The 17,589-nt window shown below is 47.2% G+C and overlaps 1 protein-coding gene, 1 long non-coding RNA gene and 1 pseudogene across 2 annotated transcripts in view; 2 read left to right on the top strand and 1 right to left on the bottom strand.

The window, feature by feature from the left end:
• The window catches only part of LOC127040170 (uncharacterized), a 159,138-nt gene that overhangs the window by 97,782 nt on the left and 43,767 nt on the right, over positions 1 to 17,589 (bottom strand). The window lies entirely within an intron of this gene.
• Positions 4,750 to 5,718, top strand: LOC127036986 (olfactory receptor 51G2-like). The gene has a single exon (XM_050928315.1). It carries the CDS (start codon positions 4,783 to 4,785, stop codon positions 5,716 to 5,718), a length of 936 nt encoding a protein of 311 aa, XP_050784272.1. The 5' UTR covers positions 4,750 to 4,782.
• LOC127030073 (olfactory receptor 51G2-like) lies at positions 13,834 to 14,768 on the top strand (annotated as a pseudogene).

Raw genomic sequence — 17,589 nt, 5'->3', positions numbered from 1 at the left:
GTTCCCATTTCCCCCTTTAGCAAAACATGATCCCAATTCCCACCCCCCTTCCTGATTGACTGCAGACTATATAGTAAAAGTTGAGTTCTCCTTAGCTATACCTTAACCAATCATTTTACTGAAATTTAACTAACCAATCCTAACATATTGTAACATGGTTATTTAACCAATTATATTCCAGCACCTTAATTGGTTTACACTCAACAAAATTAATTATACAGCAGCCAGAAACAATCACAGAACCAGACAGAGACCATGCAAATAAACATACAAAACAATACAGAAATGAGGATTTTACAATTATATCTATACAGATATAAGGGTTTTCCAGCTGTGTCTATTGATAAGTGAGTTCTTCCCAGACAGGATGCTATCAAACTAAGTTTCCTTTTATATCTTCTAGGTTCTACCCTTTCTCTGGAGGTGATAGGAAGATCAGAGCAGGATTGTATTCCTAATAGCCCAACAGCATCTTATTTCAATGTGACTAGATTGGAATGTGAGGATGTGACCATACACTTCCCAGCTTATGGCTGCCTCCGCTGCTTAGCCGAAGAACCAGGCCTCAGACTGTCACTGTAAGAGAAGGCCATTACACAGACAGACAGACTTCCCATCTCTGTGCATCCCCACCCCCACCCTGTACAAGGCCCCTTCAACAGATTCTGCAGGCAGTGGCTACTGTGACAGGCCCTGGTAGCACATCTCTGATGAACCTGTGCTAGCAGGAAGCCGGGGAGCATCCTAGAGCAGTTGTGGAGGCTCAGAGATTCTGGGTGGGTGAGCCAAGCTACAAATGGATCTCTGAGACCTGTGCATAACTTTGGTGATCTCTGGATCCCTCTTTTCATTCTTCATGGAGAAGGGAAAAGACCTCCCCCCCAGATTGATCCAAGGGAAATTTCCTTGTATGGAGCCTTGTGGACTCTCCCTTCCCTGGCCTGCAGCCTGGGCTTGTAGTGCAGGACAGGGCACTGCCGGGGAGAAATCTGGTCCTATATTATTATTATTATTCTATTTCATACCACACGTCCCCTGTGATTTGGCCTCCTGCAGTTTGCCTTTGGCTCTGATCAGAGTTAAAGCTGGAACAAAGAAAGCAAATCTGCAGAGGTTCCCTGATGGCCAAGTGGCCCCCAAGGAAATGTGCAGACATGCTTCATATAGACAGCTGCTTTTCTGTCTGAACAGATACTGCCCACTGCCCATGTAACCTCCTGGATGACTCCTCGTCCTTCAGTGTGAAGACCTCTGGTGTCAGCGGCTCCTCTTCTAGCAGGATTTGGGTACACTGGCAGGTTTTGGTATCTTTACAATGTAAAGTGAAGGGTAAAGACTGCAAGCTGTTTCCGTTTGCAGAAGTTCTGCAGTGCAAGAAGGGACTGATGTGGGCTGTCGGGGTGACTCAGCGATGGTGCTGTAGGGCAAGGAGCACCAGGTGGTTTGGGAACCCCTCCCCCACATCTACCTGTTCTCCACGTTGGGATATTCAAGCTACACACAAATCTGACATTCAGAGCGAGCTCGGAGTGTTTAAACCCCTATTAACTGAGTCAGGATTTCTCAGTGGGTCCCATTTCTAGAGGTGCTGTGTGCTCTAGGCCGATCCTGCCAGGGGCTGAGTGAGAGGAGACCCCACGGAATATCAGAGGTTAGTTCCCAAGTCATCTCATGTTTAGTTGCTCCTGGAAATTTAATCAGAAAATTCATTTGCAAAGGTTTGGTTCTTTGTCTTGGTTGTGAACTCAGGAATTCACAGCTGCACTGTGGTAACAGGTCCGATAGGGCATATTTCTGTTTCCTGAATGACTGAGGGCTCCAGCGTTTCTGCCCTGTAGATATCCCTCAGAGATACAGGACTACCGGCATCTCTGTCCCCTCTCTGGTCTCTGAGTGCCACATGTCAGGCCTCGTTGCCTTCCCTCTCATGGGGTGGAATCCTGTGATGCTCCCACCCTCAGACTGGGCCCTGGGCTACTGCACTGTGATTGCCCTGCAGGTGCCAGTGAGCATGTGTTGAGACAAGTGACCAGCCTTCTTGAGCCAAAATAATGTTTAATCAAACAGCTGGAAGAACGTGTAACATGGGAGAATAAGAGGGTTTTCAAACAACAGTCTGTACACATCTCTGACCCCAAGACCTCCCAATCTGACAGGGACCCAGGCAGGCCAAGGGCCTTGAGTCTTCCCCAGAGGTGCCTGCGTGTGTCAGACTGAAGAGTGCCTCAGCAACAGCTGCCCCAGCTCTGGACAGACTCCCAGCGCTGGCAAAACAAGCTGTGTAACATGGCTGGAGCCCAGGAACAGGGAATTCCCTGCTTGTAGCTCCAGTGTGGTCTCTCAACCTCCCTTAAGTGCATCCTGAGCGATGGCTTTCCTTGAGCTATTACTTCCCTTCCTGCTTGTTTTCCAGCAGCCTGCTATTAAAATAGGAAGAGCCATACTGCTTTCACCTAATGTAGCCAAAACATAAACATCCCAAGAGTTAACCCAATATAACTATACAGCAAACATCCCCAGAACTGGGGTTATCACACACATTCATTATGGCAGCTCAGCTCCGTGGCAGTCACAGCGCCAATCCTGGGTGCTGCAGATTTTATTAATACAGGGAAGAGGGGGAGGGGAGAGAGATTGACTGACTGACTTTCATATGGGAAATGAAGTTCCATTCCCATGAATACTCATGCATTTGACTTTGAAAACTACTTCTTGCAAACTCTCATCGTGCCTGAGTAACAGGTGCTGGGGTTACTATGTACTAGAGAGTGAGAGCTCAGGGAATGTAGAGTTTATATACTGATCCTAATGCCCATTACCACTCTGGGTACAGGCTACAGACTGACAGAACAGAACCTGAGGAGAACCAGTCAGCTATTAACCCAGGGACAGAGGAGCCACTAGACTTTTGTTTGCTGACAAGCCACTGACTGAGGGCTGAGACGCTGGAATTTTTCAGGTTCTGAAGAAATCCAGATGACAGATGCTACATTTCACGTCCCACTCTAGCCTGACAAATCATCTCTGAAAGACAATCAGCGGGGAACGACTGGATTTACGTGTGTGGGTCAAAGTACAAATGTGTAAATGTTATGCCAAAACTTTTCATTGTAATATCAATATTAAAAACAAAAAGGTTCATGACATGCATGTATATCAAAAACCAGCATCAGAGTTGTTGGAATCTCTACAGGAAGGAGCAGTGGGATCTTTACTGCATAAAGGCTTTTGCTTTCGAAAGTATTTCAATAGTACTCCAAATAGTGTTTGCAATGGGTTTGTGCTATTAACTCTTCGCTCAGTGAACAGTTGTATGATACTGTCATTAGGTAACTGAGGAGCAGCTGTTTCTAACACTTACATTCAGGATCATGTACAAAATCCCTCTGCAATCCCTGTGCAAGACAAGTCAAGAGAGAACACAGGGCTGTGTTTCAGCATAGAGCTGAGGTGCAGAGGCAGAACAATTCCGTCAGCTACCTGGTGTTGCGAGCCGATTTCCCTCTGAGGATTTTTTTTTTAATGTTGCTGAGTACCTGTAAAGACATTTCCCTTTCCTGGTACAACATTATGTGACTTTGTGTTACGGGCAATGGGCATTATTAGCTTTGAATTGGTAACTTAATTCCTTTAACTCTTCCGAAAAAAACCTTGCAATGACACAAGACTTTATACTAGTGTAGACAAAATATCAGAGGGGTCGCCGTGTTAGTCTGGATCTGTAAAAAGCGACAAAGAGTCCTGTGGCACCTTATAGACTAACAGACATATTGAAGCATGCGCTTTCGTGCGTGAATACTCACTTCCTCGGATGCATGTAGTGGAAATTTCCAGTGGCAGGTATATATATGCAGACAAGAATCAATATGGAAATAACAAGGTTAGTTCAATCAGGGAGGATGAGGCCCTCTTCTAGAAGTTGAGGTGTGAACACCACGGGAGGAGAAAATGCTTTTGTAGTTGGCTAGCCATTCACAGTCTTTGTTTAATCCTGAGCTGATGGTGTCAAATTTGCAGATGAACTGAAGCTCAGCAGTTTCTCTTTGGATTCTGGTCCTGAAGTTTTTTAGCTGCAGGATGGCTACCTTTAAATCTGCTATTGTGTGGCCAGGGAGATTGAAATATTCTCCTACACGTTTTTGTATATTGCCATTCCTAATATCTGACTTGTGTCCATTTATCCTCTTACGTAAGGATTGTCCAGTTTGGCCAATGTACATAGCAGAGGGGCATTGCTGGCACATGATGCTGTATATTACATTGGTGGACGTGCAGGTGAATGAACCAGTGATGGTGTGGCTGATCTGGTTAGGTCCTGTGATGGTGTCGCTGGTGTAGACGAACTGGGTATTTATATGGGTTACCAGAAAAATCTAATTACAGTAGTGAGGATTGTTCTTAATAAAGTATAGGAAGGGCTCTAAACTTTCCTGATTTACACCACAAAATATGTGTAAGCGCTGGGTGTCAGGAGGAAACTTTCCCTGGAAGCAGGTTATCTCATAGCTGTCTATTGAAGGCCTTCTTCCCCCTTTTTCTCCAGCATCGGAAACAGGCTACTGGGCTAGAAGGAACACAGATCTTATCCAGTCTGGCAGTGCCTATCTTCCCACCAGTGGTGTAAATCTAAGACTGTGTTTTTGATGATCTTCCTTGAGATCCTGGGAGTCTCTAGACTTGCACTGAGAGCAGAAAGATGTCTTGTTAAATATAATCCAGTTTCCTGTTCTTTTTCCTTTCAGAAAGGAAAGTTGAAAACTCCTGGGACCTGCCCATCACATTATGTCAGCTGCAAATGACACCAAATCCAACTCTGCAGTGTTACTTCTCACCGGAATACCTGGGCTGGAAGACATCCATCTCTGGATCTCTATCCCTTTCTGCTTAATGTATGTTATTTCGATAGTAGGAAATTCAGTCATTCTGTTCATTATAAAAACAGATCCAAGCCTCCATGAGCCCATGTACATATTTCTTTCCATGTTGGCCATCACAGACCTTGGCTTATCGGTAACCACCATGCCAACGATACTGGGCATATTCTTGTTTAAATCTAGGGAGATCAGCCTCAATGCCTGTTTTGCTCAGCTGTTTTTCATCCACTCGCTTTCATACATTGAATCGTCTGTGCTCTTGTTGATGGCCTTTGACCGCTTTGTCGCGATCTGCAATCCTTTAAGATATACATCCATCTTAACCCTCCCAAAAATAGCCAAGATGGGACTGGTGTGTGTGCTAAGGGCAGTGGCCCTAATATTCCCACTCCTCTTTCTCCTGAAACAGTTCCAGTACTGTCGAGCTAATGTCCTCTCCCATTCCTACTGTGTGCACCAAGAGGTCATGAAGTTAGCTTGTTCAGATATCACAGTCAACAGCATCTATGGCTTGTCTATTGCACTCTTAACAGTCGGGTTAGACTCGCTGCTCATCTGCCTCTCTTATGTCATGATCCTCAGAGCAGTGCGTAGCATCACATCCCACTTGGAGTCCCTCAGGGTCCTGAACACTTGTGTCGCTCACCTCAGTGCTGTCTTGCTTTTCTACACACCAATGCTTGGCTTGCCTGTGATACACAGATTCGGCAATAGCTCTTCTCACTCGCTTCAGATTTTCCTGGGATACGTATACCTACTGGTCCCGCCTCTGATGAATCCAATCGTGTACAGCGTGAAAAGCAAACACCTTCGTGTGAGGATAATCAAGGTGTTCTTCAAGTGACAGGTCAGTTCATCACCTGGCTATGGCACTGGTGACTTAAGAGACAAAAAACACGGACCACAGCCACCTATTCCATCCTGGACCGTTACATCTGAGATTATATGAGCTACTTATCTCCACTTTGTAGAGAGGTTCAGATGAGGTCTAAGCCCTGGCACAATGGGAGATGGATGTCCTGACCCGCTGGTGAGGGAAGACAGTGCAATGAGAGAAGGAGACCAAGGGAGGCAGTCTCATGAACAAAGTTCTTGTGTTTTTGGAGAGACAGGGTACTGGTGGTATGTTCGCCCATAAAAAGCCGTGTCCTTGGCTGTTCTGACTTCAGAATTCCTGTTGATGCAGTTAATAAAGAGAATGGATGCGGCTATTGTTTCCCATTAGACCTGGCCTGTCACTTTCCTGACTCTGGTTAAAAATCAACATGCCATGAAAAAAGCTACAGAGCCATGATCAAAGCTGTCCTGCAGTCGCAGTCCTGGCACTGGGTGATCCATGAGCATGGCACCATGTGTGGTCAGAGGCTATTCAAGGACCACGGACACCCACTCTTCTCCGACACCCTCAGAAAGGTGCTTGTGACGGAATCATATCAGAAACATGATTAATACAGGAGCCCTGAGAGGCCATTCTTCCCCCTGAGGCACCACCATCTGCTCCATCACTTCGCTCATATTCCTTACTCTGCCCAGGCTGGAAGCTGGAGCCTTGCAGTGGTAAGAGCTGTCCAGACAGCCCTGATGTTCCACCTTCCCTGGGCAGGAGGGTCAGAGGACCCAAGAACAGCCCCCAGCCTGTCTTTCCACCCATCAGGGCACACCACAATTGAAGGTGGAGAATCTGGGGCTCCCAACAGTGGCCTGGGCCCCCTCGCCAGTTCTTACCACAATCCAGCTCCGACCAGGAAGGGGACCACGCTTGAGGTAAAGAGAAGGAACAGGGGGAAGGGCCACAGGAGAAGGCGAGGAACAGGGGGGTGGACGTCTAAGGGGAAAATGAGGAGTAGGGGATGCAGCATCCCTGAACCATTGCAGACCCCTGCAAGGAGGTCACTGGGTGAGGACGGGGCTGGGGGGTAGGAGAGGCACTTATCTATGGCCCAGATTATTGTAGCGTCTGAGGACCTCTTGATCTTTGACATATTTATCAGTAGAACACCCCATGCTGTAGAGCAATGTTATTAACACCACTGGGAAGGTTCCAAGACCAGAAGGAACCACTGTGATCACCTCATCTGACTGCCTGTATAGCATGGGCCAGAGACCACCCCTGAAATAACTCCTAGAGGAGAACTATTGGAACAACCTCCTGCCTTGATTTAACAGTTGTCAGTGATGGAGAATCAACCACGGTCCTTGATAAATTCTTTCCAATTACCCTCATTCTTAAAAAAACCACATCCTTTCTGAATGTGTCTAGATTCATCTTCCAGTCATTGGATCATGCTATAAATGTCTCTGCTAGACTGAAGAGCCCATTGTTAAATGTTTGCTCCTCATGTAAGTACTTACAGACTTTGGTCACGTCACCCCTTAACAATAACACCCCTTAATGTTAAACTAAATAAATTGAGCTTCTTCAGTGGATCACTCTCAAGCAGGTTTTCTAATCCTTTCATCATTCTCTTGGTTGTTCTCTGACTCCTCTTCAATTTATCCACATCTTCCTCCAACTGTAGGCAATAGAACAGGACACAATATTCCAGCAGTGCTCCCAGCTGTGCCAAATACCCATGCAAAATATCATCTCTGCTCCTACTTGAGATTCCCCTGCTTACACTTCCTGGATTACACTGGGTTTTTCAGCCATTGCACACCACTGAGCTGCAAGTCTTTTTCAGAGTCACTGCTTCCCAAGATTAGGTCCCCCATTTGGCAAGGATGGCCTGCATCTTTTGTTCCCTGATGTAACTTCAAATTGAGCCCTATTAAAAGAGATATTGTTGAGGCCCAGAAGGATTAAGTGAGTTGCCAAGATCACAGAAGAAGTCTGTGGAAGAGCCTGGAACTGAAGCCAGTTCTTCTGAGTCCCAGGACAGTACTTTAAGCCCTGAATCATCCTTCCTATATGGAATTAGTGGCTGGAGATGGGGCTGCTGGCAGCTCAGCATGCTGAGATTGCCAGGAACCCCAGGAATTCAACTCCTTTGAGATCACTAAAGAGGAGCCCAAGAACAATTCCTTTTCCAGATGAGAATGCTGGGTCATGCTTTCTCCTGAATCTATGGAGGGGCAAATCCATCACCCAGGATGCACAGCAGGGTCAGAGTTGGTAAGCAATTCCACATGAGCTCCAGATGTGATGCAAAATGGGCAAATAGGCCTGGAAGCCACCATCTAAGTCAATGAGTCCAGTCCTTTTCTATGGCACGCGATCCTGCCATATTGTTCGGTGCATAAGCCTTTGTAAGCAGGGGCTAAATGAGTTCCCCTGACAGCTAGCTGGGAGTGGACTATACTTCAGAAGCAAACGGTATTTACATCAACACACCTAGTCTTCCTAGATACTCAGCAGATAGTGGTGTTGCTCAAAGTGATCTACTTTGGCTGGCGCTGGGTTACAAATCACCATCGTACTGAGTTCAGGGGTAGGGAAATGTTGTTATCAATGATATTTTCTTATTTGTAAGAACAAAGGTGAGGAGAACTGTGCTTAACCTCTCCCAAATGAGGGAGTCACACTCAGCTGAAAGGACCTTCAGCTGGAGAAACATTCCCGTTTTACAGACAAACAACTTGGAATATCCTTTCCCCTGTTCCAGCACACATGGCTGTTCAAGAACAATTGCTTGGAGATTGGGATAGCTCCCTTCATGGGCAAGTCATTACCCCGAAAAGACACAGGAACATTTCCTTCACTGTTACAGTTCTGCACAGAAATTTTCTCCAGAGAAACATTTCCCTGAGCCTTATCTAATGCCAGATTTACTTCTGAGATACAAAACAGACACTCATTAACTAAACTAAACTTTAGTAAAAAACAGAAGAGAGTATGATTAAAATATTTCTATACGTCCAGACATGAGTTCAATTCATTGATGTGCAGATTCACTGCAGAGATGGTGAGCTTCGTAGTTTCAAAACGTTCCTTTAGAATTCAGTTCACAGGTCAGATTACAATGTCCAAATCTCATATTCAGGGTGTACCAGTATAACTGGGACCTCAGTCTTGCAACTCAAACTTCCCCTGATGAAGTCTAAGCAGATCTGAGATGACAGAATCAGGACCCAAGGATGGTTTATCCAATTTCATGTCTTTTGACAAGTTGAAATTCCTCAGGGAACAGAAGGTCATTAGGATGACTTTGAAGGACGTCCATCACCATTACTTAGCTGTATAAATTAACATAAGGCCATTTCTTTCGACCTCTGAATTATCAGAATACAGCACAGACAGGGACTGTTGATTACATTTTCCACACTACTCATACATATGTAAATACACAAAACCACAAACATTATGTCCCCACATGTCTTCTGTGGGTTATTTATTTTGCAAGATGTTTAACCGATGTTGCACCCTATAATGCTTTATGGAAATGTGCTTATGAATGTATATATGACATAACTGGGCACGTCATGTAAGATATCTCTGCAAAGATTATGATCTACTGAATCTATCCATCCTATCTGTACACATGTTCCATTTTTGTATTTAAAGTTAATAATATTGGCTGTGTACTTGTTTGATTTTAAGTAGCCTTAGTAAGCCATTTGGTCAGATTCTTAAGAAAGGAATTTGCAAGTTAAGTGCCAAATCAAGAAACACGTAATGGACAATAGAACCTTGGAAGACTCCAATCCAAAGAAGAAGTCTACTTGGGGACGTTGAAGGTAGTATGTGAACAATGCCTGCCTCCTGTAAAGTTCTGAGTCATGCATGGACATGTGACTTGCAAGATTCTGCATAGGAGAGAGGAGGGGGACTCCACCCACAAAAGAAAGTCTATTTAAGCCCCTTGGAGACCCCCTCTTTTGTCTTCAGCTGGCTCAAGAGATAGCCTCTCCACCCCAAAGGATGCCTGAAAGAAACTGGAACAAAGGACAGTAACCACAGGGGTGAGGATCGCTGGACCCAGACTAGAAGGAGATTAGTCTGTAAAAGAAACTTATTGGAACATCTCTGAGGGTGAGATTTCATCTGTAATCACTTTCTTACTGTACTAGGCTTAGACTTGTATGTTTGTTTTATTTTGCTTGGTAATTCACTTTGTTCTGTCTGTTATTACTTGGAACCACTTAAATCCTACTTTCTGTATTTAATACAATCACTTTTTACTGATTAAATGACCCAGAGTATGTATTAATACCTGGGGAGGGGGGCCAAACAGCTATGCATATCTCTCTACCAGTGCTACAGAGGACGGACAATCTATGAGTTTACCTGTGTAAGCTTTATACAGGGTAAAACGGATTTATTTGGGGTTTGGATCCCATTAGGACCTCCCACTGGGAGCTGGGTATCTGAGTGCTGGAGACAGGAACACTTCTCAAGTTCATTTCAGTTAAGCCTAAAGATTTTAAGGGATTTTGGGTCTGGTTTGCAGCAGACATAGCGTGTCTGGCTCAAACCAGGCAGGGCACTGAAGTCCCAAACAGCCAGGGAAAATGGGCTCAGAGGTAATCTCGACACATCAGGTGGCACATCCCAAGGGGTTTCTGTGATCCAACCCATCACAACGATATAGAACCACTACTACACTCTCCTTTCCTGCACCTCAGCTCTACTCTTCTCTGGATCACTCACCAGTGGTTCTGTTCTGTCAGGATTTTTTGGGAAGTCTTGCACGGCTATCGCAGAGGAATTTTGTTCATGACTCTGAATGTAAGTGTTAGAAACAGCTACTGGTCAGTTACCGGGAGACCATATCATACATTTCTCAGGCTAGAGTGGGACATAAAATGTAGCATCTGTCCTCTGGATTTCTTCAGAACCTGAAAGATCCCAGCGTCTCTGCCCTCAGTCAGTGGCTTGTCAGCAAACAAAAGTCTAGTGGCTCCTCTGTCCCTGGGTTAATAGCTGACTGGTTCTCTTCAGGTTCTGTTCTGTCAGTCTGCAGCCTGTATCCGGAGTGGTAACAGGCATTCCCTGAGCTCTCACTGTCTAGTACGTAGTGTCATCAGAGCTGTTATTCAGGCACGATGAGGGTTTGCAGGACACAGATTTCAAAGTCAAATGCATGAGTATTCATGGACATAGAACATCATTTCACACACGAAATGGGACAGAGGCTCATGGTTCAAGCTAGACCTGGGCTGGAAAACTGAGAGGTTCCCCCTCACCAAGTACCCCCCATAAAAATGTAAGACCCAAACTAAAATGTTTCCTTTTTATCCATTCTCTGGGGTGTGTTTTCATAGAAAATGGACCATGTTTCTCTAGAATTTCAATTTCCACGATACTGCCCAGCTGCAGCTGCCTGGATCCTCAAGAGAAATTGGGACTTTTCATCTGTTTCTCCCTCGTAACATAAATGAAGGCTGCACTGGTGGAGTCTCTGGCTGCACTCTGGATATGGAAAGGTCAAAACCTCTCAACCAGTCTATGGCTGAGGATTTGTGCCCTTCAGCTACACCAACTAATCTGCCAATCTCTGTGGGCTATTGTGATAGGCCCCGGTAGCACATCTCTAATGAGCTTCCAGGGAGCTGGTGAGAGTCCTGGAATAGTTGGGAGGCCCAGAGATTGTGCATGGGTGGGTCTAGCTCCCAATGGATCACTGAGATCAGGGCATAACTTTGGGGATTCCTGGGTCCTGGGTCCCCACTTTTCATTCTTCAGGGAAAAGGAAGGGAGCTCCCCTCCTGGAACGAGCTGAGAGAAATTTCCATGTACAGAGACTTGTGGATTCTCTGTACTCTGGTCAGCACCCTGGGTGTTTAATGCAGGAAAGGGGGCTGCTGCAGAGAAATCTGCTCCTATATTAATATTATTATTCTATTTTAGTTTATTTCAGCAAGATCACAGCTGTTATGGCATCATCATTATCACTCGGCCCCCTCATGGTTGCCATGTGAATAACAGGGATGATAAGCCCCAATTCCAGCAAGACAGCCTGCAGCAGGGCTGGTTCTGCAGGCTCATTTGGGTAGCATTAGCACGCATTCCCTATCATTTTGCCTCTTGAACTTTGCCTTTCGTTCTCAGGGGGTTTATACCTGCTGCACAGGAAGCCAAGCACCTAAGTGTCCCTGATGGTCCAGTGACCCCTAAGGGATTTTGCGAACATGCTTCACAAAGACAGGTGCCTATCTATCTGAACAAATGCTGCCTCTTGCCCTGTAACCTCTCCGATGACTCCTTGTCATTTAGGGTGAAGACCTCTGGCGTCAGCGGCTCCTCTTCTAGCAGGAATTGGGAACGTTGGCAGGTTTCACTGTCTTTAAAATGCAAAGTGATGTGTAAAGGCTGAAAGCTGTTTCCATTTGCAGATGTTCCGTGCAGCGGCAAAGGGCTCAGCTGGGCTGTTGGGGTGACTCAGTGATGGGGATAGAGGGCAGGTAGCAGTAGGTAGCTTGGGAACGCCTCCCCTACATCTGCCCATGCTCCACGGGGAGTAATTTCATCTACACAGAAAACTGACATTCAAAGTGAGCTTGCAGTGCTAAAACCCTGATGCCCTGAGCAATGATTTCTCAAGGAGTCCCATTTGTAGAGGTGCTGTGTGCTCTGGGCCCGATCCTGCCAGGGGCTGAGGAAGAAAAGACCCCACGGAATATCACTGACTACTTCCCAAATTGCATCAGGTCTATTTGCTGCTGGAAATTTAATCAGCAAATACATTTTCAACAATTTTACTCTTTGACTTGACTGTAGACGCAGGAATTCAGAGCTGCGTTGCTCTGAGGGCACACAAGCAAGTCTCATTTTATGCGAGGGTTCCGTTCCACGGTTAGCGCGTAAAGCGAAAACCACGTATGGTGAAACACTCATTGAGTTGAATGGCGGGCGGAATAGCCCGCACTGCAGATGCAGTTTTTATATTGTAATTTTTCTTTTTTTCCCTTGTTTTTACTGACTGCACAAAGCTGAATTCGCGCACGTTAAATGCGCCTAAGGCTATTAGTGCAAACCTAGTGTTTGCGCTATTCACCCATTTGCGATGCCAACCCCTCCCTCATGCAGCTGAAGTAACTGTCCATGTTAGCTTGTAGCTTACCAGATAACTACAATCCCTTACATGGGGAGCTGATGCGGGTCCTGTGAGGATGAAGAGGAACCTGTAGGATGATCAGACTCTCTGGATTCAGTCAACATAGGGTGGACAAAGCACTTCAGCTTCTCTTGAAGGGATTCTTGGGGTCAGAGTGTATCACTGGGAGCATTTGGTAAGGGAAAGTTAATAGATCCCAGTTCCGATCGAATTTACACACGTAAATCTGGAGTGATGTCGTTATTGAATTCAGAACCAGACCCTGAAAGTTTATCCCATGTGCTGCAAAGAGGGAGTGCCATAATTTGAACTCACATGAGCAGAGAAAATAAAAAAATAAGGTATATAATGAGGCAATGAAACACATTTATGAATAATGTAAATGCAGGACAGATGAACAAAATGACCATTTTCACCATGCACTTGCCATATGTGTACACACATGTCATGATACAATGGGCCACACTTTGAAGTTGAGGGCTACAAAGGGTGTCTGTGTGAATGTCATTATTGCAAACTCACACAGTGCTCAAATAGGCTGTGGAACTCTGATCCACAAAATATAAATGGGGCCAAGGCATTAGTCAGATTCAAAGAGGGACTGGATTTACACCACAAAATATGTCTAATTAGTGGGTGCCTGGGGGAAACTTTCCCTTGGAGCAGTTAATCTCATAGCTCCCAATTGCAGGGATTCTTCCATCTTCCCCTGAGCATGTGTAACTGGTTACTGAGCTAGAAGGACTGCAGGTCTCATCCAGTCTGTCAGTATCTATCTTCCTATTGGTATATCCTATTGGGGGTGTAAATCCAAATCTATGTTTTTTCTGATCTTTCTTGAGCTTCTGGGAATCCTAGAGTTGCACTCAGAGCAGAAAGATGTCTCGTTAAATATCGTCTACTTTCCTCTTCTCTTTCCTTTCAGGAAGGAAAGTTCAAAACTTGTCAGACCTGCCCAGTACGGTATGTCAGCTGTCAATGACACCAAATTCACACCTGCAGTCTTCCTTCTCACTGGGATACCTGGGCAGGAAGACATCCATCTCTGGTTCTCTGTCCTCTTCTGCTTCATGTATGCTATTTCCATAGTAGGAAATTCAGTCATTCTGTTCATTATAAAAACAGATCTAATCTTCTATGAGCCCATGTACATTTTCCTTTCCATGTTGGCCGTCACAGACCTTGGCTTATTGATAGCCACCATGCCAACGATATTGGGCCTATTCTTGTTTAACTCTAGAGAGATCAGCCTTGATGCTTGTTTTGCCCAGATGTTCTTCATCCACTCTCTGCAAATCATTGAATCTTCTTTGCTCTTGTTGATGGCATTTGACTGCTTCATCGCAATCTGTAACATGCTGAGATATGCCTCCATCTTAATCCTGCCGAGAATAGCCAAGATGGGACTGGTGTTTGTGCTAAGAGCAGTGGCAGTAATATTTCCACTCCCCATTCTCCTGAAACGGTTCCGATTCTTTTCAGCCAATATCCTTTCCCATTCCTACTGCCTGCACCAGGACGTCATGAAGCTGGTTTGTTCGGACATCACAGTCAACAACATCTATGGCTTATTTCTTACGGTCATAACAGTGGGGTTGGACTCACTGTTCATTTTCCTCTCTTATGTGATGATCCTCAAAGCAGTGCTGAGCATCACCTCCCCCACAAAATGCTTTAGGGCCCTGAACGCCTGCGTCTCCCACCTCTGCGCCGTCCTGCTCCTCTACATGCCAGAGTTCAGTCTGTCTGTCATGCACAGATTCTGGAAGAGCTCTTCTCCTTGCTTCAAATTATCCTGGGCTACATCTACCTGCTGGTTCCTCCTTTAATGAATCCAATTGTGTACAGCATGAAAAGCAACCATCTTCGTGCCAGGATAATCAGGGTGTTTGTCAAGTAAAGAGTCAGTTCATCATCTGGCTCCAGAGCTGGTGACACAGGTCATGGCCACCTATTCCATCTTGGACCCTTATAGACGAGGAAAAAAGAGCTACTGATCTCCACTCTGTAGAGAGAGGAGCATACAGGGTCTAAGATCTGAAGCTTAGGAGGGCCATCCCCACCCACAGTTGAGGGAGGACAGCACTCCGGGGAAAGGAGACCAAGCCAGGCAGCAGCATTTACAAAGTCAATCTGTTTGTGGAGAGCCAGGGGAACGGTGGGATGTTGACCTCTAAGGAGCCGTATCGATGGCTGCTCTACCCTCAGAATTCCTATGAATAAAGTCACTATGAGAAGAAATGTGGCTGCCGTTTCCCATTACACTTGGCCTGTCACTGTCCTATCCCTGGTTAATCACCCACGGGCCATGCTGATCTCCTTCTCCATGGGTTGTAGGCTTTTATTCACATATGTGGCCAAAACATCTGTAAGGACGAGACTTCGGCCATGCATCTGCCAAGGAAAGATTGTTTCTTGAACCAGATGAGGTAAATTAACAAATCCAGTGAGTTAGTCACACCATCAGTCTCACTGAAGCCCCAGGCCTCACTTTCATCTTGGAATGTGGGGTTAAATGTCATACCCCAAGAAAAGTCTCTTATCATCAGTCTCTGTGTGCCAGGACAACAAGCCATTGTTTTCAGCCACTTTGGCCCATGCTTACAAGGCCCGCTGGTTGTTAGGGAGATGGTGGAATTAGTGGACCCCTTCTGTTAATGGGCATGCTGACAGGGTGGAATTCAGTAGTATGGAAACCGGAAATAGTATAAGGGACCTACCATCAATCAAACCCTAACCTCTCCCTTGGCCGCTTAAACCCTGCCCCTTGACCCCTTAAGCCCCGACCACCTGTCACTGGAAGTTCCATCCATGGGGAATATTACTTCCGGGGTCAAGGAGGACACAAAACCAGAAGCAAAGTGTGTCATGTGAGCCATCTAAGACCTCCTCCCACTGCCCTCTACCAATCAGGAGGGGTTTCTCCCCCATAGGCCCACCCTGAGAGGAGATTTGTCCAATCAGGGGTGTTCCTGGGCATGGTGAGCCATCCGGAAGTGGTTCGTGTGACCCCTCCAAGAACTCCTCCACTGCCCTCTGCGAATCACGATGGGTTTAAGCCACACAGCACCGCCCTGAGAGCAGATTTGACCAATCGGTGGTGTTCCGGGGTGGGATGACCTGCTCAGAAGACGGTCGTGTCACCCCTCTAAGAACTCGTCCCAGCACCCTCTGCCAATCAGAGCGCAGCACTATCACCCCATAAGTCCCAGCCATCGGGGCAGAAGAGGCCATCTTTTACCAAGAACACGTGCTTCAGAAATCGTGGAAGCATGGACTCCTTCACCACCCTGGTGAGAACTTCGGACTTTGTGTGAGCCCCGAGGGCCTTTGGACTTGTATGGAGAAAGCGCTACATGAGCGACAGTTCCAACGAGGTCCCTTTGACTCAGCCGTTGGTGGATACGCCAGAACCCGAAACCCAAATCCTCATGAGGCACCCGATGAGCATGAAGGCCTCTTGTTGTTCGCCCCCCAGAGGTGGAAGACGAATGCAGCTCAGGGGAGTCAGCAGAGGACAAGGTGAACAAAAAAGATGTTGCTCAGGTAAATGAAGGATTGAGAAGTGACGGTTGATGATGGGGTGCAATGAAATTAGGAACCAGGAGGTTGTGTAAATCTAAAAACAAGCAGTGGGGTGCTTACGCTGTTTCTTTTCTGAAAATTTCTCAACAGCTCGACGATGCCTTTCTAGAGGCCTTTGGGAACTGACATCGGTAGCCTCGTGGGAGCAGTGATGAGCTGCCAAAATATTAACACCAAGTTCCTTCCACCTCACCCCACGAGGGGGTTGTGCCCCCCCAGGGGGTCACGTCCCATCCAACCCCCCATGTTCCTTGACGCCCCCTGGGACCCCTGCCCCATCCATCCCCCTTCTCTGTCCCCTGCCGCCCCATCCAACCCCTTCTCTCATTCCTGATGGCCCCCCGGGAACCCTGCCCCATCCAACCACACCTTCTCTCTGTTCCTGCCCCCCCACCCCATCCCAACCCCTGCTCCTTCCTGACTGCCCCCCGAACCCTTGCCCTCATTCAATCCCCCTGTTCCCTGCCCTCTGACCGCCCCAAGCCCTATCCACTCTCCCACAACCCACCCAACTCCTCTGCCCTCTTCCAACATCCCGTCCCTGCTCCCTGCCACCTTATTGTGCTGCTTGAAGCCACTCGGCCGCGGCCGGGTCAACTTGGCTGGGACTGCTACTGGCGCTGTGGGGGTCCAACCCAAGCCGGCCAGAGCAGCTCGGTCGAGACCTGGACCGGTGCCAGTGCCGCGAGGTCCGGGCAGGAGCTGCTCGACTGAGACATGGACCAGTGACATGAGGCCCAGGCTGGAGCTGCTCGACCGTGACCAGCACCATGGGCCCGGGGCCCGAAATGAGCCAGAGCCGCTCGGCCGGGACCGGCACCGGCGCTGCGGGGCCAGAGCCGGGCTGATGCCACTGGGGCCAGAGCCGGGGGTGCTTGGCCAGGACGGAGCAGGGGCGTTCAGCCAGGTCCACGCCAGTGGCCAGGCCAGAGGGAGCCGCTTGGCCTGAGCTGGACTGGGCCGTGCCATGCCTCTCTGGAGCCCTCCTCATGCCTGCCCGAGAGCTTACCTGCCTGCTGCTTGTGCCAGGCTTTTCGTGAACATCTGATTCGCGGGAAACAGGGGAGGGGGAGGAGAAGGAGGGCGGAGCATTCAGGGGAGAAGAGGGAAGTGAGCTGGAACCAAGGGTCGGGTGG

The sequence above is a fragment of the Gopherus flavomarginatus genome, chromosome 1 (assembly GCF_025201925.1).
Source record: "Gopherus flavomarginatus isolate rGopFla2 chromosome 1, rGopFla2.mat.asm, whole genome shotgun sequence".
Taxonomy (NCBI): Eukaryota; Metazoa; Chordata; order Testudines; family Testudinidae; genus Gopherus; species Gopherus flavomarginatus.
Note: the sequence above shows the minus strand (reverse complement) of the source record. Positions and strands in the feature narration are given on the sequence as shown.